Raw genomic sequence first — 25,821 nt, 5'->3', positions numbered from 1 at the left:
GTATGTAGAAGTAACGTTCCATGTTTAAACTTTGACATAAAACCCACTACTACTAAGAGACCCTGCACTAATAGCGTCTTTCGAGTATCGGCGTTTAATCAACTCTATGGCTGCTGCTCAACGCAACGTTAGCACACGTTGGCACAACTTCGCAGCAATTAATAGAGGGCGACTCTCAAAAGACGCTAGTGTGGGGTCTCGTTTAGACGAAGGGTACTTTAGTTTTTCCTATATTTCACTGTTATCACATGAGACTGTCCTTGGTTATGGCGTTAACGTACATTGTAAAGCCCCGGTGCTGCCCGCTGTTGTGCCATCATGATGCGATTAGCCACGCATCTGTAGCAGCACAGGTAGGCCAAACATCACTTAAACAGTATCCTCCTAAACGCCCTTCTGAAATCCTTATTAAAAATGGTGTAAATCACAGGATTTAATACAGAATTCATGTATCCCAGCCAGAACGCTACAGCGAAACAGATTCCTGGAATTTCGCACGCTCTGCAGGCCGCTTTTAAGATATATAAGAAGAAGAATGGAAGCCAGCATGCTATGAAGCTTCCCATGATTAAACCTAGAATTAAGGTCGCTCGCTTTTCTTTTTTCCTAGCTAACCTCCGCTTTTCCCTTTCTGGATCTCTAGGTTTATGCTGCTTGGGGATCGCCGGCTCGCACTCGCTCTTCGCTTGTTTCTTCTCCTGTCTCCTCGAGCTCTCGGCTTTCTTTCCGAAGATGGGCTGGCAGATTCTGAACTTGAGGGGTTTGACGCCGGCGCAGCGGGAGACGACGCCGGAATCTGAAGAAGAAGGGTCGAATTCAGAGACCATGTCGGTGTCGATGGCGACGCTGGGCGCCCGGCAGCGCTCGCGCGGCTCACCGTTCACGCTGAGCGTGGAGCTGCGGAGCTGGCACGCTGCGAGCGGGTTGCGGGTCACTTGCGCTGATGTTACCACCTGGAACAATAAGGGGAAGTAGGTAAGGATCTGTGCAACCTTCTGCTTAATGTAGAATAGGTGATCGTATTCTAAAAGAGATCCGTGCTTTGCCAAAAATCCATAAATTACAAGCTCTTCTTTAAGGTTCGAATCAAGACGAGAAACTGGGACTTATTATTTCTTCATGCCTTGACTTCACCCAAAATCGACTGGTACTATATTACATACCTAGAGGAGGTGAATTCGTAAATATAAATATGCGATCTGGGGCTTTACGAATTACCACCCGTGCAAAATTGTACGTGCACCCTTGCCTTGGCTAGGAAGTGAAATTACGGGATTACGCTACGCGAGAAAATAATCCCACTTACGGGCCTAGGGCGACGTAAAATATATTGTAAAGCCTGTCCGCTTTGATCAATTAAAATTTTATTTTAGATGATTTGATTTAATTATTAAATGGTTTGATTGTTAGACTATGGCGAACTTAATCTTAGAAAATCGGACAGGCTATGTCACCTGCCTCGCTAGTTTGAATAGGTACTTTAAATATCGCTAGCGCTCGCATCTCCCAGGTTGTACAACTTGTATTTGTAAGTAAAATTATATGAGCTTGTTTTCTGTAATCGCATAAACTTACTTAAATCCCTCGTCTATGACAAAAGTAGCTTAAAATAATGTAAAACATCGTTACCTTCAGTGTGTCTTTTCTCTCTTCATGTTGCGGTAGCATGTCGCCCGCCTCGCTCGTTGAAATGTCGCTGGCGAGGTCGCACGTCACCGTGGGTATCTGCACTTGCTGTGCCTCTATCGTAGATATTTGACTTACTCTGAAACAAGTTGGGATGATTTGAGATTAAACAATTGAAGTCAAATTATTTAAATGTAATTGGTACGTACAAGATTTTTTAAATGTATAATTTGTGATTGCATATGAGTGTGAGTTAATACTCACATATTTATAGACGGGTCTATCGCGATTTTTTTTAGACCCGTCTATAAATGTGAGTTGGTATGTGTTCAAAACGCGAAAGTTTTAAATACATATTATAATTTGTGATTGATTGATTGATTGGCATTTTTAAACGCACGATGGATGTTGTTGATTGAATTTTATACGAGACTAGGAAACTGTTCTATTGCTTACTGTTATTTTGTGCTCTACTGTGTAGCGTCTCTGTAGATTTAAATTCAGTCTAAACCATACTTTTTAAAATTATATAGGTATTTAAATCTTGTCATTTGTGTATAAAATGTATTATAATTATGTCGATTGAATTATCTTCTGATTTCTCTGACAAACCTTCATTATAAGTTCTAAACTTAGTTTCAATTTGGAGACTAGAAACAGATATTCAATCACAAGATTGTTTTTGATCAATTCTCAAGTTCGGTTCGATGAATAGAACCGGAGAGATTCGGTACGAAGTTGTTGTTACCGATATCCAACTTGGTCTAGAACTTGTGTTCATTGGTGAAAGGAAAATCTATCTATAATGGATGGTTGTCTCATGCCCGTGAATTTCTAGATATTCTTGACGTGATTGTTACTATGGTAAGACGATGGGATAAAGATGAGGTTATCATTCAAATAATCTCTACTAATTTTATGAACGCGAAAGTAAATCTGTCTTTCTGTCTTTGAAGCATCTTTATGCTGACTTCGACTTTAGAATAAGAGGACCTGTGCCCATCGATGGGTCGAATTAAGGCCCCTGATGATGACGATGAAAGCCCAGAATTTGGTGGAAAGTTTAATTTTGGGTGGATTGTATGACCGATGATGATTTATGAATGGATGACGAATAAAAGTTACCTATTATTAGAATTACTATCCAAGCCCTGCGGCATGGGAATGGAGGGCGTGGCCGGCATGGGCCGCGTGCCCTTCGGCGGGTTGCTAAAGCTCGTCTGCTGTTCGTTCTGAAACATACAAACAAGTAATATGTTACTCGTAGTATATGTAGAAGTCATGTGCAGTTAATAATGAATAATAATATATTAGTATTTTATGCAACCGTTGTTTAAGAGAGGTCAAAAAAGGCGAGTGGCGTGAGTAACAATTTGAGGCGAACCCGAAAATTGTTAATAAAGACGCCACGAGTATTTTTTGACTCAGTTAAATCGGCTTAGCAGGCAGGGTCACTACACTCACTACCCACTAGGCCAGACCGGTCGTCAAATATACTTAATAATTTGAATTAAGAATTTTGGACGCCAAGAACACTTAAATGGTTATTTGTTCGTGGAGTCAAGAACGGTTTGTTATCTCTAGATAATAATTAAAATTTATCCCTAAAGTGTGATTCTATGGAAGTTAATGAACTTGCTAACTATGTACTTAAACAAAAGTCATATGACATTTAGAGACGATTTCAATATGGCGGTTTGTTTACATAGATTAGTTAGCAAGTTCCATAGAATGACACTTTAGATAGATATATTGACGATAAATATGCTTTATTAATAAGGAAACACGTAATAAAATGTTGACTTGCGTTGCTTTTGCGTGGAATAACCAATAAATATTATGGTAAGTAAGCCATCAAAGTTACCACTTTCAAATAAGGTTAACCTTTTGGACGCCAATGACCGATATATCCGCACCGTAGGTTCAACGCCAAAGACCGATTAATCGGTCACAGACCACAGAGCAACATAGACCTACGTGCATATGCATAAAGTTCAATTTCAGTTTTGACACTTCGGTGCGTGACGTCAGCGTGACAGCTTTTATGTTTGACACGGCGTCGAAAAGGTTAATATTGGCTCGCTTGGATCCGTGGTCTTGGCGTGTGAGTGAGCTTTTTGTATACGACGTGTGACGTCTAAAGGGTTAAATTGCACAAAACTATGAAAAATATTATGAATCCAAAGTAATAAATTAACAAAGGGCGGAATTTATGCAAAATGGAATTGAATAATTTTAAAATTATTATTATGAGTCACGAAACTCTCACATGTATTATTTAATTTCATAAATCATTATGTTCACAGGCATATTTGAAGCTTAAAAATCTCGACTTGATTTGTTACTGATATGATTATCACTATATACATCACTACATATTATAAAACAAAGTTCCCCGCCGCGCCTGTCTGTCTGTATGACTATATGTTCGCGATAAACTCAAAAACTTTTGAACGGATTTTCATGCGGTTTTCACTTATCAATAGAGTGATTCTTATGGAAGGTTAGATGTATAATTTGTTAAGGTTTCGATCGCTAGTATTGTTATAAAATTGACACGACTTGCACTAGTCGTAATGCAAATTCTTTCTTACATTTGGAAGGGATCCCTCTTAGGGATAAGTTCGCTTTTTACTACACAATTATGTTATTATGTTATATATAATTATCTCTTTTATTTCGTAAAATAAACTGTTTACTTACTTAATTGCATTTGTAATGGCAAGTTTTGATGTCTGGGTGGCCAGAGGTTATTATAAAAATACCTTTTCCAAAGGTGTTAGACGTTTGTTAAACGTGAGACAGGTGTTTGTATTATTTCAATCAAGTTGAGATTTTTGATATCGAATAGGCTATGTTCAAGTTGTATAAGTAATTTAATTAAGCTCCCACACGCAAGCTAGTCCACTCGTGACTACATTAATGACATCGTCAACATGATATATGTTGTTCGTGTCCGTTCTGCAGTTGATGGAAATGACATGTTTCATATAATGTCAACACACGGTGCAAAACAAATATAACTAGAGTTAGATTTTACAGCGCTTACGACGTTTTGGTCGCGTGGTATTCGTGGTACAAGTTGCGATTGCGACAATTTCATTGTTTGGTAATAGCTTCTCTATAGTAATAATCACTACATAGTATAAAACAAAGTCGCTTCCCGCTGTCTGTCTGTCCCTATGTATGTTTAGATCTTTAAAACTACGCAACGGATTTTGATGCGGTTTTTTTACTAGATAGAGTGATTCAAGAGGAAGGTTTATGTATAATTTGTTAACCCGTGCGAAGCCGGGGCGGGTCGCTAGTAACTAATAAGATAAACTTACTGGTCTAGGCCTCGGGTTTTTCCTAATCCCCCGCCTCGCTCTGGCCTTCGCAGCGTAGTATATCCGGATATACACGAACACCATGATGCAGGACGGGATGTAGAAGCTGCCCAGCGCCGAGTATATCACGTAGCCCATGTCTTCGGACACCTGGGGACAAGGAAACAGTCGCGGTTAGTAATTAACCTTTTCCACGCCGTGTCAAACACAAAAGCTGTCACTCAGACGCCACATCATTAAAGTGTCAAAACTGAAGTTGAACTTTATGTATATGCACGTAGGTCGATGTTGCTCTCAGTCTGTGGTCTATGACCGATTAACACACTGTGACAGGTCTTTGGCGTTGAACCTACGGTGCGGATATATCGGTCATTGGCGTCCAAAAGGTTAAATAAATATTATGAGACAATCGCTGATAAACCATATTTAAAAGCATAATGCTTAGGTACATTAGTAAAGGCTAGATGACAAATTTTCAGTTATGGTATCAATCAATCAGGTTTTTTTTAAATCAAATGTCTATATGGGACCCATTGCATTAAAGCAATACAAAAGTCAGAAATTATAGGTAGTCAAAGTCCGACAGTCGTACTTCACTTGCGAAACGCCCTGAACAAATTGATATGTGAACGTGACGTCAAGGTCACTGAGAGCGCATCTTGAAGTAGGTACCTATGCACAAAACAAGAAAATTGCGTTTTTGTCGGTGAAATATTGCGTTTATGTATATAGTTGCTATACAATCATTTTTTGGGTAAAATGCGAGGAATCGAATGTTATCCTTACCTACTTATTTCGTTTTTGGAAGTTAATAAAAAACTTAAATATTTTAGTATTTTTCCATTTTCTTTTAAATTCCACAATATTGTGATTAATTGCTCACTTGAATAGATTTTGTTATAAATTTCAACATGATGTGTCATCATCCCTATTAATATTTCAAACCATGCCCGAAAACATTGCCTTCCTCAAATAAAGGCTTATGACATTTTTTTACCTTCAAAGACTACAAATGTATCCAATCCAACACTTGTATCCATTCTCATATTTACAAAACGATACCTTTGAGCTTACATTGCAAAGGTAAATCCCTTACAGAGGAACACATACTCTCACAACGGCTAATATACTATTCACGTAAAAGGTGAAATGATTGAAAATTGTCTGGCCCGTAATCGGGATCATGTCAGAACGTTTCATAATTTCTTTAGACGTATTTTTGTCTGTGTATATTGTTAATTTGTTATTGTATTTCTGGGAGTTTGGGAAATTGGGAATAGTCAGGATTTAGTCAAACAACTAACCCTAAAGAACCCTATGGAGGAACCTGGTCTTCAACAGAAGGACATGATGTCACGATCCTCAGTATTGAGGGACCGACTGAAGAAGAAGTCAAACAACTGAAAATATTTATTTATTGGAATTCATTTTGTAAATATTTATTTATTGGAATTAAATAGTATCCTAGCAATGGTCTGTTCTTGTGGTGGCTGTGGTATGCTTTGGACTTTATGTTGGGCCTAAAACCCCTGTTAAAAGTTACGAGTAGTTTCAGAAACAAATTCAAAAAGTTATGACTCTTTTGGTCACCGTTTATGATCATTATGTATGTCACCGGAAAATTGTAAATACTCATCAGTTTATAACCTCGCTAGTTAAATTTTAAATGACGGTAATAGGGAGATTATAAACTAACCTAACCTACGTTAGATGGTAAACTAACGGGTTCACAATCTTACGGTGTCATATAAGTATATTACCGTAAAACGGGGTGAGTAGGTTTCGCGGGGAGAGGTTGGTTCTGAATGGGAGAGAAGGTTTGAGAGGGGGTGAGAAGGGATCTTAAGGCTACTGCTACAAAAAGAATGTATTCCAATTTAAAATGGAGCTATAATAATACACATAATAAAAAAATCGATCCAACAATCTTCCAAAATCACCTTTGTATGAAAACCCCTCTCACCCCAAATACGAGGCACTACGGGGTGAGGTGGGTTTTCCCCTTTATCGTCAAAGTTATGAAATGGAACTACCCAAAATAAAATAAAAACTAAAATACAAACGTCCGGAACACTTATTATTATACACCATCCAGTTTTCACATGTAAAAATAAAATGTTATCGAGGTTTGAATTTCAGTTTTGACCCTACTCACCCCATTTTACGGTACTTAATACTTATTACACTGGTTGTGTCAAAGACTGCTCTTTAAGCAATATGAACTGCACTGCCCCAGCCAAGAGGCTGGATTGGTGAAAAATTGTCGAAAAGAAGCAAAGTTTGCTCGTTAAGCAGACATTGATAGATTGGCCTGGTACTCATACGGAGCTAATATATCATTATTTTAACTAAGCGAGGCTTAAACGCGTACTACTTAACATGCAAAATATTGCCTGGCTGGAGAAAATACAGCGATACTCTACAAATACGAATACGGGAATATAACGGGATAAAGACAACCATTATTAAGAAAACATCAGGCAGTTGTTGCCGTTGTTGGGTATTAGAGAATATATTTTTTTTCAACATGTTTTTTCAACGTGTGATAACGCTTCAACAATCAACGTGGCCAGGATAAGGCTGACTGAGGGACTAACCTCACATTAATGAATAAAAACATGATACATATTAACCAGTTGGACGGCAAAACCGCTAAATATCGTCGTGAGTTTTCGCAGCAAGCTCGGCCGAATTTCACCTTCCCATATACAAACGGAGTTTCGTTCTCATTTTAAATTCTACGTGTTGGATTGTAAATATTGTAATGTAAATTTGCACATACAATGGCATGAGGTATATTTAGTCTTGTAATTAGTTTTTCTCAAACATGCAATGAAATGTCGTCGCTCCGGGCGTTATATCAGGCTTCGAACTATCACGTTTAGGGCGGAGCAACTCCAGAGAACTGTAAAGAAATTTCATACGAAATTGAAGGCCTAGGCCGGGAAGTAATTTTTTTTTTAATTCTAATGTAAACATGGGGTCTGTGTCCATACAGGCTAAACAGCCGAATTTTTTTTTTTTTTATATTTTAGTGAATGAATGGTTATCGGACCAACGCCTAACGTTATACACGAACGTACTGATATTAAGAATACGAGTCTGTATGATTCAATGTGTTGATGAATAAATTTAATATCTTGTCTATACGTAAGTCGCCAGAGACCATAGACAATATTTAAAATCCTCTGCATTTATTTTATTTATTGAAATTGAGATTCTTATTATCAGGTTGTGTATAATGGCATTAATGGCCCTAATAGGGTCTATTCGAACACTGCACACGCGAAATACGGACGACTTCCGTAAAAAAAAAGTCATTATGGCAGGATTGGATGAAAAATTAAAAAACTTTAGTCGTGTAGCTATTTGTGGTTGATATTTATAATTTGTTTTTTTGAGTGGTGATTTTTTTTATTTTATTGCATATTATGTTTGAGAAAAGCACTATACATGCCCAGCCGTGAAAAGGTCTTGCCGACTTCGTATCACTATCCGGCCTCCCTACGGTCGGCCGTCTATACCTACTCACCCGGCAAGCCCTTCTTTCCCGGCGTCTGCAGTAATGTACTATATATAGCTCCAATTTATAAAACAAACGAAATAAGAGCGAAAACAAGTTTTGTATGAAAAAGTCGTTCAACATGAACGTATAGTTTGTGTTTGTGCCATTATAACTGGCGCGTGAGCGCATGAGTGACCTTTTTGTATTTGACATACTTTCTAAGGTTATTTTGTTCAGTCAGACGAATAAGAAGAAATTTTATTAGAAATATGTTTGCCTATTTGTTATTTTCCTTGAACAAGGGTCACTGGGTGTGAAAAAAATGAAAGTCATGTGAATATTCACTTCACTTTTATCCCCATTGAGGCAGAAAAGGAGGACAACGGTCAATAAGCAATTATTAATAAAGCTAGAAATTATCATCTCATAATTATCATTATCAATATTATCATCTCAATAATTTAATAGTGAAAGAAAGGTTACAAATTTTGCTTCAGGCAGCTTCAAAATAAATTAACTAACAACATTTTATTGAAAGAGTCGTAAAAACATCAGTTATAGTTCAGGAAAAAAAGTTTAGTGTTTATATTGCAAACAACCTCAAATAAAACTGTTACATAGGTACTTTAATTACCTATGTAATGTTTTATTTACCAGAAGCAAATTACACTGCCGTTAAGTAGGTAAAATCGGAATCGGAAGCGTAGAAAATGGCGACATAATTCTCGATACTATTTACTTACTTCATCTTCAATACAGGGTGCCATTTGAGTCGTGATCAGTAATATGTTTTTCTAACTCCATATACAACGAGCAATTTAATGTCCCTAATTTGTTACTAAAAGCAGACAAGATTTTTTTTATGTTTTTGTTTATTTTTTGTCATTTATTTTACTTTTACAAGTGGCAATGTGGTATTTAAACAGCTTTGTAAGATATTTCAAATGAAAAATTAAGTAAATTTTATTTCTAACTGGGACAAATGACAAAATTGATGTCAATGACAGTTCCGATTCAAAGAGGCGATTCAATTTACTAATTTAAATATCTTAATAAGCCGTTGTAATATCCTAAATCCACTTATAAAAGTAAAATAAATGACAAAAAATAAACAAAAAATAAAAAAAATCTTGTCTGATTTTAGTAAGAGTAGGGGCATTAAATTGCTCATTATTTATAGAGTTAGAAAAACATATTACTGATCACGACTCAAATGGCACCCAGTATAATTTGAACTATTTTTAACTGGAACAGAGTTGCATTTATTTTGTTTCATTCAATTCAAAACAAGAGACTTTCAACCATATTTTCATCAGTATTCATTTCAAATTCGTTACGTGGGCAGAAGGATATGATGACTTTATGATTTCGGATTTATAGCCGGTCAAACAAGTTTGACGATTATCTTTTGCGCCTACATTTTTTAAATTTGCCGTCTACTGACGGAAATGGCTTTATTTGACATTTCGAATTACCCGAATAAAATGATATTGAGCTCTTTAGAGAGCTGGGCACGCGCTTAAGGGAAAAGGGGAATGACTCCCGTTCTGAGTCATGGCTTGTCTAACAGGTCTCCATCGCCATACAGCGGGGTAACGCTGCAAGTTGTGTGATGGGGACCTTTGGACCCGGCATGGCTCAGAACGGGTTTTTGTTCTTATGTTTTATATGTACCTTTATATTATTGAAATGATATTTGAGAGAGGTTTTTCGTAGAATTTCTAAAAGCGCTGTAACCACTACCTTGCGCCGCCCACATTCTTATTTTGAACCGCCTTTTGTAAGAATTAATCATTGGACCCATTGTCCGCCATCAATGGCGTCCGGCTTTGTGCAGCAGATATCTAACACATAGCCTACAATAGAATGTAAATATGGCTGAATTCATGCATAATTACGGGTATTATGTTTGATATCCATACAATACGGTTTGCCAAACAAAAGATACCAAAAGATATTTATAATATTATCCAAATATTCTATTATTGCATACCATTATAACAAAGAAACAGTAAACACGAATAAAGCATAATCAATTAAACTATACACAAAATATAGAAGGCCATTTTGTTATGTAAGACAATAGGCATTCATCAATGGCCATGCTAAAAACTATGGGGTCAACCCCGAAATCGGGAAACACAAACATAGACATCTGTGACTTTCTATTAGAGAAGGGTTACTTGCGATAAGGACATTTGTATCAGAATTTTTATTGGAATTTCAGATGGAAACATCCTTATACTGCCCCTTCTGTGTCCGAAAGTCACATAATATGTTTGATATATATCACCGAAATGTACGAAATAAAAATAGCAATTTATTATTTATTATTATAAATTTACTTTTCGTTCTCAGGGTTGGCTCCATAGTTAAAGTTGTATTGTGACTTGTCATCTACATATTCACCTACCTGAGTAATGGTGTAATGTAACATAACAAAATCAACTTATAGATATAACGTTACAGTTCGTTACTTAGATACACACATTCATCAAAAACCGTAGAGTTCTGGTATAAAAAGAATTTTCCTATTATTCAATTCAACCTCTAAGGGGGTAAGGGACGAAGCCATGGGCAAAGCTTTGTATACATATTTTCGAGGACATAGTAGGAATTTAATAAAGAGGCCAAATATTAAAAGCCGCGGCCATGAAACGTAACGACGCATCTTAAACATCCAATTTGCAGTTTGGGAAACTGAGTCATTTCTAAAACAATTATATTAATATTCACAATTGCACGTCTTGGAGGCAGCGGGTAGCGGGGTGTATTTAAGAAAGAAAGATACATGTATTTATATTCATATATATTCATATATTTTATTGCGATCATGTTCATTACAGAGGATGGTATACAACATTATGTAGTAGGTACATGTACCCCGTTAGGGCATTGCAATAGTCTTAATACTACTTAATGGTAACTATTTACAAATTATACATTATTAAACTTAAGAATTGCAAAAACAAATTATAATTATAAACAAAATTTTAATTAAATTAAATGTCATTCATATTGCATTATTACTTATTTTATATATTTAGTTCATCATAAAAGCCCAACAATAATAAATAATAAATTGAAATTAAAATAATCAACTAATATTTACTCTAATTCATTATCTGATAAAAAAATCCTCGATTGTATAATATGCCTTTCGTATTAAAATTGATTTAAGTTTGTTAATAAATGATTGCGTTTTTTGCTCACTAGTTACGCTTTTTGGTAATTGGTTGTAAATTATCACAGATCTATAATGAGGGCTATTTCTGAACATTTGTAGATTTGGTTTTGCTGGCAACAATAGTTTGTCCTGTTTATTTACGTCAAACCCAACCAGTTAATTACATAAAATACATAGATGAGATAGACGTTAAAAAGGACCGTCACTCAGCGTAATGCTACGATAAGCCGCAGCGCTGATTTTAAGATTTTTAAGTGGGGACCTAAATTATAATTAACTAAATGCTATAATACAAACAAAAACTAACACATAGTGAATAAAAATAAATAAAATAGATAAAACAGTAATTAAAAGATGACAATAAAAATAAGACAGTTATGAGCCTACCGCCAATAAACATAAAACAAATCAAACGAAACACTTTGGGTATGAACGATGTATAAAATTATATGTACGTACCTACCTATATACTGAAATGCTATAAAACTAAGAAAAAGTTAAATATTTTAATTTTGCCCAGTGCAGAAAAGAAACTTAATTTTGGAGTGGGTAGAGTCCGTGTAACCTTGTAAAGGCGCCCGCAGATTACCAGTCCGCCGTACGATATCAGCATGTCAGTTGTTCGCAACTGTCAACTTTTTGTTCTAACTGACAGGCTGATATCGTCCGGCGAACTGGTAATCTGTGGACCCCTTAATGGTGTCAGCTATCTTATCTTATCTTATTGTTTTCGGGGGCCCTTGCGGATACACTTCGACCCATAGGGATCTTTTGTGCAATTATCCCCTAGGGAAGATCCGTCAACTACTCAAGAGCTTTTCCCACCATATCCATGTGTCGGGTGATGGAGCTCATGGGTAGCGTTTTAAAGCCCTTTGGTTCCAGATATTCTGCTCCAAAGTCCTTCATTTTTTGTCTGGCGAGGGCGTGACATTCACACATTAAGTGTTTCACTGTCTCTTCCTCTTCGCCACACATACGACAATCGGTGTTGTCAGAGTGTCCCATCTTGGCCAGAATTCCTTTGACCCCGTAATGGCCAGTGAACACACGTTATGATTTAGAGTTGTCTTTTGCTAAGTTTCCAAAGCTTTCTGCTCCAGCCGGAGTCTATGGTGTCAGCTAACTTTGCATCGATTAGAACCAAGTGAGGCAGTCTCATTATTAACGTCATATTTTCATAGAAATTGATGATGACATTGACATATTTTGTCATCTTTATCTTAATGTTGTATCTTAATCCGACTCTAGTGCTTCCTTAAATTGACCGAACACAGCAAAACAATTCAGTTTTAAAGTACCTAACAAATTATGTGTAAATTATACGTAGCTATGTTTATTATCCATATATATATAAGTACCTAGGTATGTTTCAAATTGCTATGTATTTTAGGCTACATGGACCCCGATGCACATTTAACGACTTGTTACGGTTTTGATCTTATTTTGATAGTAATTCTGAATGCAGCCTTATTTTATACTAAGGCAGCCAGCCATACTGTCCTGTCATTAAAACTTCCAATCTTCATTATTATGACATTTTTCAAATTAAATACTTCGAAAACTTCATTAATAGTGTCATAACTTAACTAATGTTAACTACTTCAATAAAATTCCCTGTTAATTTACTGGTATTTCATTGTAGACCATTATTTTTGTAACTAACAAAGTTTTGAATAGAAATCAATTTAAATTTGTGTGCTATTCAATAAATAACTTCACTCTAGCCACCGCATGTGACTTCATTCAGAAGTCTTTAAAAACTTTCCCATTTTCCAATAATTGTTAAAAAAAAACTTAGTTTTGTAACATCTGAAGAACGGTCTAGGCTTTGGGTTGTTTGTCCATTTCAGATTTAAGATAAGGTAAGGGTAAGACTAACATAGTTTACTTTGCTTTGGAGCAAGACAAACAGTATAAGGATTCCATACAAGTGATAGTCTAACCCCGGTGATATTAGTCTTACTTACCCCACCTTACCTTAATATAATACTTTTCACCACACCAGCTCGGAAAGGCTTACTTTGCACTTCAAAAACTGATCGCAAAGTTGCACTTTACAAAATCAAATGCAAATTTTGAGTTATTTTCTTATGTTTGCTGGTAGAATTGACTTTTAAATGATGATTTTGGATGATAAATATTTAATAACATTCATTTGGATTTGATTTGGTTTGATTTTGTTTGATATTTTACATTTAATATTTGCTTCAGGTTGGTGTGGTGAAAAATTTTGTTTCACTCGGGGGCAAATTTTGTTTAACCCTCGTGCTTTGAAAGCCTCGCAACGCTTAAGATTCCATTTTTCGAACCACTCGCTACGCTCGTGGTTCAATTTTGGAATCTTTCGCTTGCTCGGGTATCAATATTAGCACGAGCGGTTAAACATCAACTTTGCCCCCTTTTAAAACAAATAACTATTGTTTCATATTTTTGGTTTGTTTGGTTGTAGGGGAAACTGGGGAGGGTTGATCACCCCTTTTGTTTTTAGCATACATTTTCTTAACTATTTGTAGTATTGAAAAACTTTATAGACCATACGACTCAGAATTTATCTCTTCATTAGTAGTTTGAATTAGAACAGATTTGTGCAATAAATTAGATCATTATTTAATGAAAACTCATACTGTTGACTTTTACCATGTGTCCCCTATGTAAGGGAGACTTGTTTACCCCTGGTCGGGAGCCTTGATCCTAGGGGGATCAAGTGACCCTGGTTCTTGGGACACATGGTAAACATATTTTTACCATGTCTCCCCATACCAGATTCTCATTGATTATATAACTCGGATCGCTATTAGCAATGCATCCATAATTTGTAAAATACACAGCAAACATATATATATTGCATCTTCCATGCTTTGAAGTTGTATTTCCGGTAATCAGATGTCTAAGCCGAAGGGATCAAGTCTTCCAGATTTGGGGACACTTGGTAAAAAGATTTTAAGTGGCAATGTCATATTTCGAGGGTAGTATCTACATTCATTTATTCACTTTATCTACAGAAAATTAATATATGAAGATATCAAACACATATTGATCCATAATCTTATACTTTTAAAAAACAATGTAATCGTATTATCCATAAAACAACATAAAATAGGGAATCAATATTTGTACCAAAAAAAAGTAAAAAAAAATCAAAAATCTAAGTTATTAACATAACATTTCTTGTAACAAGCTAATTTTTTTAAAGTTCTTATGAATACCTACAGCAATTTTAAATTTTTTACCCATCACGGTCGTTATTGTTTACTATAATAAATAAGTTTAGAAATTTACTGCTCACGTTTCGAGGACGGTGTTTGAGCTGTATAATTCTAAAATCCTTTCTATGGACCGTCGGTTCTATAGTACATAATGTCGGAAAGCCATTGAAATAGCATTTCATCCATAAAAACAAATATCTCCGGTTGAAAACCAAATATCGTTATAAGTGTTTTTTGCCGACCGAATAACATCCCCTGTGTGTAAAACGTTTAACTTGATAAACAAGACCAAGTACGGGTAGTTCGTAAAATGTTGATGTTAACTTTAGTCAGTCTTTTCAAAGGCCACGGGGATAATTCCGTTTTCGGAGTCGGTTGTATAATTAAAAACTGAATTATACGCCATTAAATTCCGTTTTAATAAACTAAAATGAGTCAAAAACCTTGAAAGTTTAAATCAGTGTTTCTCTGGTCGTACTTTCGCGGCATGATTTACTAAAGAAAAGAAAATATTTATGATAGCTCTATGAATCATTTTGTAAGTAAATTTATTACAATGTATACTTGATCACTTTGGGGGTGACATGATCCCGGAATCATATCTCCCCTGAAGAAAAAGACAAAGTCTCCCCATACATAGTAAGATTATAAAACGTGCCGTACTCGAAACATGTGTTCGCGTATATCAATGTAATCCAAGTTAATCATCACTTCAATAAACAACAAATAAAATAAGCACACTCACTAACATCATTTCCATCTCATATTATAAAATAAATCCAGTTAAAGCTTACCGAAAATTGAATATAGTACGCAGAAAATCTTTCACCGTCCGCCATTTTTGAACCACTGACTTTTCCGATACAGTGCCATGACAGAACGTGAAGTTAGGAACGAATGAATGAGTGTTACCAGCGCAAAAAATTGTATCTCGTTTGGTTTGATTAAAAATGAAGTTTACCAAGTGTCCCCTAGGGATCGACCCTCCCCACCCTCACCTACTTATATGTGTCAATGCAAAACACATTTAAAACAAAAAAAAATACGTTTTTAACACCACATGTACTAACGTGCCTAAAATTATTTGCGAAGAACTTTGAGCACAGTAATACATTTCTTGTAAGATATTAACATAAATATTAGACTTACACTTTGAATATTTACTATGAAGTCTCTAGAGCTGTTCTTAGTCTGATTGAAGTCATAAAAGTCGGAAAGAATACAAATGTGATATCGTAAATATGAATATAAAAATACTATTTCGTATGTACGTGGACTAGAATATAGTGCTTTTGGTTGAGCGCTAGAAGTAGGTAACATAAAATAGTAGTTTATGTAACTGATACATAATGAGGGACCTTCAAAAACGCGTGCGGTTAATAAAAGGAAGACATGAAAGGTGCGCGTATTGCTTTTAACTTTCAGACGCGTACGCATCTTCATATTAACGAGCGATTTCTTTCGTTTTTAACCGACGAAAATAACGAAGGAGGTTCTCAAGTCGACGCGTATATATATATATTTTTTTATGTATGACCACGCATAACTTTTTACAGAGTAGTTCGATTTTGATAATTATTTTTTTATTGGAAAGGGTAAATCCCGAAGTTGGTCCCATATAAATTTGGAAAAAAAATCCAACCTTAAGGGTAGGAAAATAGGGGATGATTGATTTTTCACTCACCGATTGAAACTAAAAATGGAAAAATAAAAACTTTTTACAAAAATAATCAGCTTTATGGCTATAAATCCCATTTTTGACTCGTATTGTTACTACTTGGCTTAGCACCGACTTCAAACATATCAGTTGGTAACGCATATACTTCAAAAAGGATAAGTAATATTTTATTTCATCCTTTTTGACGTCGGTTTTATTTTTTTCGATAAGAAATAATGCGCCTCGAGGGAATTTCGATAGATAAAATGCTCCTCGATACTGATAGATGTGATTCAACCTTTGTTCGCTCAAATTTAATTAATTGTTAAATAAAATAATTCACAATGGTCCCAAAAATGGTGATTTTATTCATTTATTTTCATTTTTCAGCAATTTCGGCCTAGTCCTAATTTTTTTAACAAACTTGGTAACCGTTGAGCGTGTTTGTAAAGTGTATACAACCTTACTTATTTGTAATCATAATTTTAACTGTACAATATCTAGCCTAAAGTTGGCTCCTAATCTTTTTAGAACAAGCATAAGTTCCACGTTTTATTACCGTATTTTAAGCCAAGAAAGAACATTCATAAACCAAAAACTCTAAAATTTAAAAGTAAAAATTTGGCACTAGTAACCGTTTTAATGTCACGTCGGTCGGAGCGGTTTAATTTACGAATGTTATTAACCTTCTTGGCTGAAGTTGGTTAAGAATCTGGCAAGCGTTGGTCGATGGTGGACGACGGGTCCTCCGTACAATCGTGGTCCACGTTTTCCTCTCTGGGTATAGGGTATTTGACTACTAGTCAAATCAGTTTCTTTTTTCGAACTGTCAAAACGACTTTGCTACTATGGAATTTATATGAAGCACTAGCATGTGACGTCACGATCAAATATAACCTACTCTTTATAGTTTTATGCGGGTTTTAAAATAGAAATTGTGTCTAAAAATAATTTCATGCATGGTGTAAAATAATTTATTTTAAATACAGTCAAATACCCTATTGAGATTACAAAAATATTTTTACATAATTTAATCTATATTTATCATATCTATGTCCATCGTTTGATTTTTTAATTATTATTAGGTTTAGGAGCTTAATACAATATTTTCTATGAAATTGGTCTTATAAAATAGCTATAGTTCAATGACATCCATTTTTTCAGATTTTCAATATACAGAGAGGAAAACAGGGCATACGTTTGTATGGAGAACCGGTCGTCGCCTTTCCTCTTAAGTACAGTCTGAGAGGTTATTAAAGATTTGGCAAGGTGCGAGGCAGTTACAGTCCACTGAGTATATGAAAATTAGTTTAAGGAATAAAAAGGCGGATTAAGATTTACAAAAATGTTATTTTAATATGAAGGTAGTGTCAGTTGGTTTGAAATGGACCCACAGCATAGATGGTAGGATCCTAATAGATGTGTTATACGCGTGTGTCCTCGCTCACACGATTTAGTAGTTTTTATACGAGCTTCTGTTTTTTGACGGTCAAAAATATGATTATTTTTTGTCGTGTGTTCTAATGTACCTAATAAATAAATAAGTATCGTAGAGTATTCATTTATCTATTCACCGTCTAGCCATGTGTTCCATTTAGCTCCCACTGACCCTATCTAGTATCCAAATAAATTAAGAAAAATCCTATTTTGTCTTAATGGGCACTAAAGGTCTTATAGAAAGCAACATTTATAACGAATTGATAAAGTTTCTGAACTCTTCGTGAAGAAAATATAATTTATTGAAGTAAGTAAGTATTTTTTGCCGGGGCTATAGAAAACTTTTCAAGTGGTTCTAAGTAAATGAATACTTTTTGTATACTTGATTTAGTTTTTTTTATATATAACTTTTTTTGAGTAATTTGCTTATATTATGACAATCGTTCTTAGTCGGTAATGACTCCGCCTATGAATGAAGGCGATGGTCCTGGGTTCGAATCCCGGTAAGGGCATATAATACATATGTTGTTAATGTTGAAATTTCTCCAAGAAACATTAGGTCTTAATGTATTCACTGCCAGCAACCCTCCAGGCGGGTGCTCTATCCGTAGTCGCTTTTCGCTACATACGGTTTTTCCAATGTTATCGGCTACGCTGCAGCAACTGTAGCAAGCACTGAATGTTTTAAATATCAATAAATCGAATATTAAGCAATATTTGAATTTTTTGTGTGTTCGATTCCCGGAAGAGGGAATTAATTCAAAAAAAATATTTGAATGCATTTTTGGTTCTTTTTTAAAATAAAAGAATGTTTCCCTTAAGTAAAATGAGCTAATTTAAGGTTTTAAGGTACTTTCCTCCCAGGGCCCATTAATTTTTTCCACGCTGCATAATTATTTATCTATCTATCTATCTAATACCTTTAAACGAGCAATTCTTGCATATTTATTTATTTATTTATTTATTTATTTATATATACATATATATATATTTCGGGGATCTCGGAAACGGCTCTAACGATTTCGATGAAATTTGGTATATGGGGGTTTTCGGGGGCGAAAAATCGATCTAGCTAGGTCTTATCTCTGGGAAAACGCTAATTTTTGAGATTTTATATGTTTTCCGAGCAAAGCTCGGTCTCCCAGATATTTTATTACCTATCTTATCGTTTTTTGAACTAGTCACACTGCAAGTGGTCATAATTATGTTTATTTTGTTTGAATAGGCTTCTTGGTCCAAATTTAAACAAGATTAAGATCCGAAGCACCGTGACTATCCCTCGTATTGTTTAGATCGAATCAAGAGCAAATCAAATATCAATAGTATATCAAATTACAACATATACTTCACCGGTCATACGGTTTCGTATAATATATCCTACGGACGCCAAAATAATGTTACATGCTACGCAATTGCCCGGTATCGTTTTCCGAATAGTGATGTGCTGTTCGTTCCCGGGAATATTCTCTAGAATCTAGATGGGAATATTGGGATTTTGATGTTTCCCATATTTGGATTTTTTTTGAGGTTATAGATAGGTTAGGTTTGTTTTATGGCAATCCTGAAAAGTGACGCGTTTCTAGACCAAATGAATTATGGTATCGTCTTGGGTCGTCCCATTCGTTTTTCGTCAAGTTCTTAAATTAGTCCTATTCTGCTTTCGTCACGCATTCTACATTGAAAGCCACCGACGATTGTGACGAATGTAGAATGGGTGACGAAAGCAGAATAGGACTAATTTAAGAACTTGACGAAAAACGAATGGGACGACCCAAGACGATACCTGAATTATGACTAACGAAAATTCGGGCAAACAATACATTTATGGCTTAAAACTATTTGGGAAACAATAGAGACCCTATATCCAACATTTTAAAATATTGGATATAGGGTCTCCCTATATCCAATATTTTAAAATGTTGCCAATTTTATTACCTCCAAGCCTTCAACAGTCCAACCTCTAACGGTTCAAGGTTTAAAATTTTTATTTTATTTTATATCAATAAAAGTTTGAATTACGAGAATAAAAAAATTAAGTAAAGCTGTGCGCGCATTCTCTGCTATGCTATGCTATGCGCTCAATGCGGTTGTGGATGTGGAATCGACCTTAATGCCTAAACAATAAGGATGAAACCAAGAGTTTGCTTTCATAGACTTAATTTGCTCTAGCTAGTCTAGAACAATGATCTATTTTAAGCAGCCTAAATTATTATATTATATTATTCGTCGTACTATCCATCAAAATAAACTTTACGGACGAAGAAGGTCCGTGAAGTTTTAGTGATGGATTACGTAAGATTATTTTTTTAGGGTAGCTCGCCTACTACACATAAAGCCTTTTTAGGGTTCCGTAGCCAAATGGCAAAAAACGGAACCCTTATGGATTCGTCATGTCTGTCTGTCTGTCCGTCTGTCCGTCTGTCCGTCTGTCTGTCTGTCTGTCTGTCCGTCTGTCCGTCTGTCCGTCCGTATGTCACAGCCACTTTTTTCCGAAACTTTAAGAACTATACTGTTGAAACTTGGTAAGTAGATGTATTCTGTGAACCGCATTAAGATTCTTACACAAAAATAGAAAAATAACAATAAATTTTGGGGGTTCCCCATACTTAGGACTGAAACTCAAAAAACATTTTTTCATCAAACCCATACGTGTGGGATATCTATGGATAGGTCTTCAAAAATGATATTGAGGTTTCTAATATCATTTTTTTCTAAACTGAATAGTTTGCGCGAGAGACACTTCCAAAGTGGTAAAATGTTTCCCCCCCCTGTAACTTCTAAAATAAGAGAATGATAAAACTAAAAATAATATATGATGTACATTACCATGCAAACTTCCACCGAAAATTGGTTTGAACGAGATCTAGTAAGTAGTTTTTTTTAATATGTCAAAATCCCCTAAATACGGAAGCCTTCATGGGTGAGTCCGACTCGCACTTGGCCGCTTTTTCGTTTTAACCCTGGGGTGGGTGTCGTTGAATATTGGATAGGTCTTTCAAAACGAATATTATATTAAGTTAGAATTTTTAGAGATTGCTTTGAAAAGAAAGAAAAAACCGGTCTACACCCTTTTGAACCAAAGCTGTAAAAATATAAAAAAAACATGAAAATAAAACTTAATAAAGACTACTTATACGAACCAAGAAGTTAACATATTTTTTCAATTTTGTTCCCAAGCACCTATGCCAATATTCCTGCTACACATAACTACGCGACATAGAAAATAGATGCACGCCTTCAGCCGCATAAGGCCGTAACTAACATGCGTTTCCTACTGACATTCGTCATTCCGTGTACGAAGTATTGTTTATATCAGCACGGATAGCAGAAAAAGTGCTTGACCCAGTTGTTTGGGTAAATGTACAAGGTTTAGGCACATTGTGTTTTAGTTCGCTGCCCAAAAGAACATGTGGGGATTATTGTGTCACTTCGATAAAAAGGGTACATATTAGGTACAGCTTGATAATGTTTTTCTAGTATAACTGTCAAACTATTTCAATTGCAGGCTGTAGAGGGCGCTACAGCAAAATAAGGATTTTTTTTAATGCAAAACTTAAAGCTTAGTGGCCTAAGTAAGGTAGGATATTGAAAAGCTTAATTATAATCACTATTGTTGTTGTTGTTGTTCGTCCAAGGGCACCCCTGAGGTGCGTAAGGTTTCCAGAAGATCCTTCCATGTCTTTCTGTCTTGAGCAACCGTCTTGGCCTCGTTCCAGCTCAGTCCTACGGCTCGCAGCTCGTTCGCTACTCTCCGCCTCCAGCCCTAGTAGCACGGTCGCATTTTTATCATTTGTCACCATGCCTGTCACGTTCTAACAAGTATGTAAGTGCGAAAGTGACGGGCATAGTGATAGTCGATAAAAATGGAACCGTGCTGAGCCCGCAGGTGATTGCACTATCACTACACCTTATAAAACGAAATCTGTCTGTTTGTGTGTATGTATGTTTGCGATAAACTCAAAAACGATTGAACGGATTTTAATGCAGTTTTCACCTATCGATAGAGTGATTCTTGAGGAAGGTTTAGGTGTATAATTTATTAACCCGTGCGAAGCCGGAGCGGGTGGCTAGTTGTCTAAAAATATAAGGTAGTGAAAGTTAGTCGCATTTGTAACATTAGGATGGACATGAATTCTCGATTTGGCCTCAATTTCCTGACGCTACTGTTTTGGGGTAATTTGGCAAATCAGGGATCGCTCGGTAATACGGTTACGAGCGGACGAGGGTTCCGTCCGAGGACATATGTATTGTCTTTACTTTACTACGATTGTATTACGATTGCTTACCGACTAGAGGCTTAGTAGTCAGTTAAAAACAAAACACTGACGCTCAAAATATGCGGTGCCGAGACATGGACGCTCACTAATGAGGCTGTGCATAAAATCTGAGTGGCACCGAGAGCCATGGAGCGCGCCATGCTCGGCTCACCGAGTGAGGAATGTCGAGATCCGACGCCGCACCAAGGTGCGAGGTGTGGGTGACTTCATTGCCAAGCTTAAATGGAGTTGGGCGGGACATGTTGCCTGGCAGCATGTTCCACATCAAAATGTTGACGGAATGGTGGCCGCTTTCGGATAGAAGAAGCGCCTGGCGTCCGTTGGCTCGTTGGGTGGACGACGTTCGAAAAATCGTGGGGCACTTTTGGATGAGACTATTTAACCCAGGACCGGGTTAAGTGACGTTTGGATATTGCATGAGAATCTCAAAACCACCTTGGGGGCCTATATAGCCAAGATGACAATCGTACATCGATAAACGCTAAACGAAAAGAAAAATTGTATGACAGATGCTACGAAAATCTATTATCCATACATTAAGTTTTGATTGGCTTTTTCTACCAACGATTGTCATCTTGGCTAGGCGCCCTGGTTTCCCTGAGCCTACAGCTTAGTGGACAATGACAATACCCAACCACACTTACTCTGCACGCCTTGTTACACGCGGTCCCGAGATTACACGAGATCCTTGGATATTAATTTTGATTCACTGGACTTATATACTGTAACATGATTTAAATGCATACGGAAAGGGATTATGAGGTGTCTGTTACAGTTGTTCATTAATCTGTGTAACATAATTTGGGTATACAACTTTGGAAACTTTTCCAACAACCACTACCATAAAACCACATGTAAGAAAGCTAACCAGTTTCTTTTACAAGTTAAATAGCTTGTATAATATTATAAGAAATTCCCCTATTTAGAGGCCAAATGTCGTGTATTTATTAGACAAATTATTTTCATTCGAGCAATTACGTTTAATGGACGACTACAAAACTTTGTTGCCCAAACGGATGTCACGTACTGAGAACAGTCCATTTAAATGGGCAAATTATTGCCCAAACAACTTTGCGGTGAATGCAGAACATTATTTATAAATCGACCTAAAATCAACCTTAAAACTTTAACCATGAGCCCAAATTTGCAAGAAGTTAAATTTATTAAAAATAAATTTTCGTGTTGCGATCGAAAAGCAACCTTACAGCTCTGTAATAAGATTAAAAATAGAACGATAAGTTTAAATAGGATTCCGTTATCTTTCAGGCTATTCGTTGGAATCAGATTTTGCTTCCGAAATGCTTCAGATTAAGATAAAATATTTTTTTATAGAGTCGTTTTACAAAGTCGTAAAATTGAGGCACTTATAATTTACCTGGAATCTGAGCTGTTGAAGTTTGTGTTTTATATCAACCACGTAAAGTTGACTTTTCCTTTTAAACCTTCTTGCAATTGTGGTCGTTTTGCTATTGAGACATGATTTTCAGATGATTATCGGCAGTGTTTAAAAGTGGCGTTTTCAGTTCAAGTTTTTTAGTTTCGCGTGTCGTAAGCGTAATACCTATACCACAGACAAGACATCCTCTAGACTAAGCATAGTAACGCTACCCCCTCTGCCATTTATACGGTAGTTTTACTCCATATTCGAGTCAATCCCGTGCACGGCACGGGATTCGCTCACCTCGTCCCCCGCACCCCCGTATTTTTGGCAGCATCACTTTCATGAAATAATTGCTCTAAACTCCGTCTAGAGGATTCCTCGTTTATGACCTATACTTACTTAACCAACGTAACTCTTAATACTAAAGCCGAAATAATGAAGTTTTCAATGGCAAGCGAATTTGGTTGAAATAGCTACTAAATATTGTACTGTCACGCTCCACGATTGTTCCGCCGTTTAGGGTCCTAGCTAAAGTGGTTGTTACATACTTAAGCTATGCAATGTCCAATTTAGCTAGATCCCTAAATTAACAATCACGGAGCGTGACTGTACTAGGGGCCCAGACAAGATGACAATAACTGATTCGAGTAGAAAGCCAATCGTAATTTAAATAATACATGGAAATAGTCACGTGACTTTTCGTAGCATTTGTCATCCCGATAACGTTTTACTATTCGCTTGGCGTTTGTCGATCTACGATTGTCGCTATCGCTTCGCCATCGAATCGCTTTATGTCGCTCTATCACTTTTCCATATTAGGCTAAGGCCCGAGTGGACGCTCGAAGCGGAGCGTTCGGCGGGGCGTGCAGCGTGGCGTCGGGCTCACGAGTGATTTGAGCAGCGTGCACTAAGGCCGCTCCTATACGTTTGCATTTGTTTAACATGCACGCCGCACGCCCCGCCCCGCTGCACGCCCAACTCGAGCGTCCACTCAGGCCATACACTTAGTGTGACAGTGACACTTGCGTTTCGATCGTTACGGAGCGTAAGCGATTGGCACGTTGCGCGCTTGCGCGTTGGCTACGCGGCCTGATTCAAATCTTATCCTAAACGACATCGTCAAAAATCTGGCTATTAAGTGGATACCGCCCTAATCCGTTTAAGACTAAATTAGTAATATCACAAAACGGTCCAGCCTAATAATATTTGCCCAACTCAAAAGGGTGTGTTTTAAAGGGTGACTGTCCTTTTTAAATGGAAATCCCTACAAACAGTAAATATAGTGGCCGGCTTAGTGGTATTAAAACCCGGTATATATTAAATGTAAACAATATCTAGCCTGCAGCTATTTTTGAGGGATGGGGTGGGGAATTGTATGAAATTCATTATTAAAATATGTGACGTCCCACGGGTAAAGGTACCTTATGGCCATTGGCGCTTACGCTATTATTAACGCCGCTCCGCCGCCGCGCGCTATTATTATTGCGGCGCTATGCGACGTAAGCGCCAAGTGCCATAAGGTACCTTTTGCCGTGGAACGTCACATATCTTTAACTACTTATCAAAAGATAATAATATATGAAGTGTAAAGTAACGTATTACGCGGATAATCGTATTAAGCGGGTCTACTGTTATTTCAAAAATAAACGAGTCCGGAGTGCTTGCGTTAATGGTTAAATACTTCAGTTAAGGCCCATATTAAATGTAAACATCTCTAGCCTGCCGCTACTCTTGAGGGACGGGGACGGGGGTCAGAAGATGTGGATGCGGCTTTTTGGTTACAAAATTTTAAAATAAACGTTATACTTGAGCTAATGGTGATGCAGTTGAGTTAAGGACCAAATTTAATGTAAACCAATCAATCGATCATTTATTTGCAGATAAAAACATAGTACAATGCATGCAAATACGAGTAGGTACATTTATATTAAACATTACACCACCGGTAAACACCTCTAGGTTGGCGCATTTTAAGGGGCTGGGGGCGGGAAGGTAACGATGCCGGTGTGTATGAAGATATTTTTCACTTAGGACTATAACAGCGAAGAAAAAAACATTAAGATGATTTTTTTGGACCATATACTCATTTTAATGACAATTAAACAAAAAAAAATCAAATTATTTTATTAAATATTTCTGATTTGTGTATATATAAATTATAAACTCAAATAGATGTCATATATTTAAAAAAAAGTGACGAAGCCCTCCAGTCA

The 25,821-nt window shown here is 36.4% G+C and overlaps 1 protein-coding gene across 2 annotated transcripts in view; it reads right to left on the bottom strand.

The window, feature by feature from the left end:
- Positions 1–233: 233 nt before the first annotated feature.
- Positions 234–25,821, bottom strand: part of LOC134657451 (alpha-2 adrenergic receptor) — a 547,428-nt gene continuing 521,840 nt past the window's right edge. Inside the window, exons 5-9 of one of the 2 annotated variants that reach the window (XM_063513010.1) lie at positions 4,956–5,105; positions 2,752–2,858; positions 1,630–1,765; positions 878–953; positions 234–796 (exon numbers count right to left, since the gene is read on the bottom strand). In XM_063513010.1, coding sequence (XP_063369080.1) covers positions 366–796; positions 878–953; positions 1,630–1,765; positions 2,752–2,858; positions 4,956–5,105 — 900 coding nt within the window. In that variant the 3' untranslated portion in view covers positions 234–365. Of the gene's footprint in view, positions 954–1,629; positions 1,766–2,751; positions 2,859–4,955; positions 5,106–25,821 lie in introns of both variants that reach the window. The other variant, XM_063513009.1, reaches the window with a different exon arrangement.

The sequence above is a fragment of the Cydia amplana genome, chromosome 20 (assembly GCF_948474715.1).
Source record: "Cydia amplana chromosome 20, ilCydAmpl1.1, whole genome shotgun sequence".
Classification (NCBI taxonomy): domain Eukaryota; kingdom Metazoa; phylum Arthropoda; class Insecta; order Lepidoptera; family Tortricidae; genus Cydia; species Cydia amplana.
The sequence above is the reverse complement of the archived record's forward strand: the minus strand, read 5'-3'. Positions and strand labels throughout refer to the sequence as shown.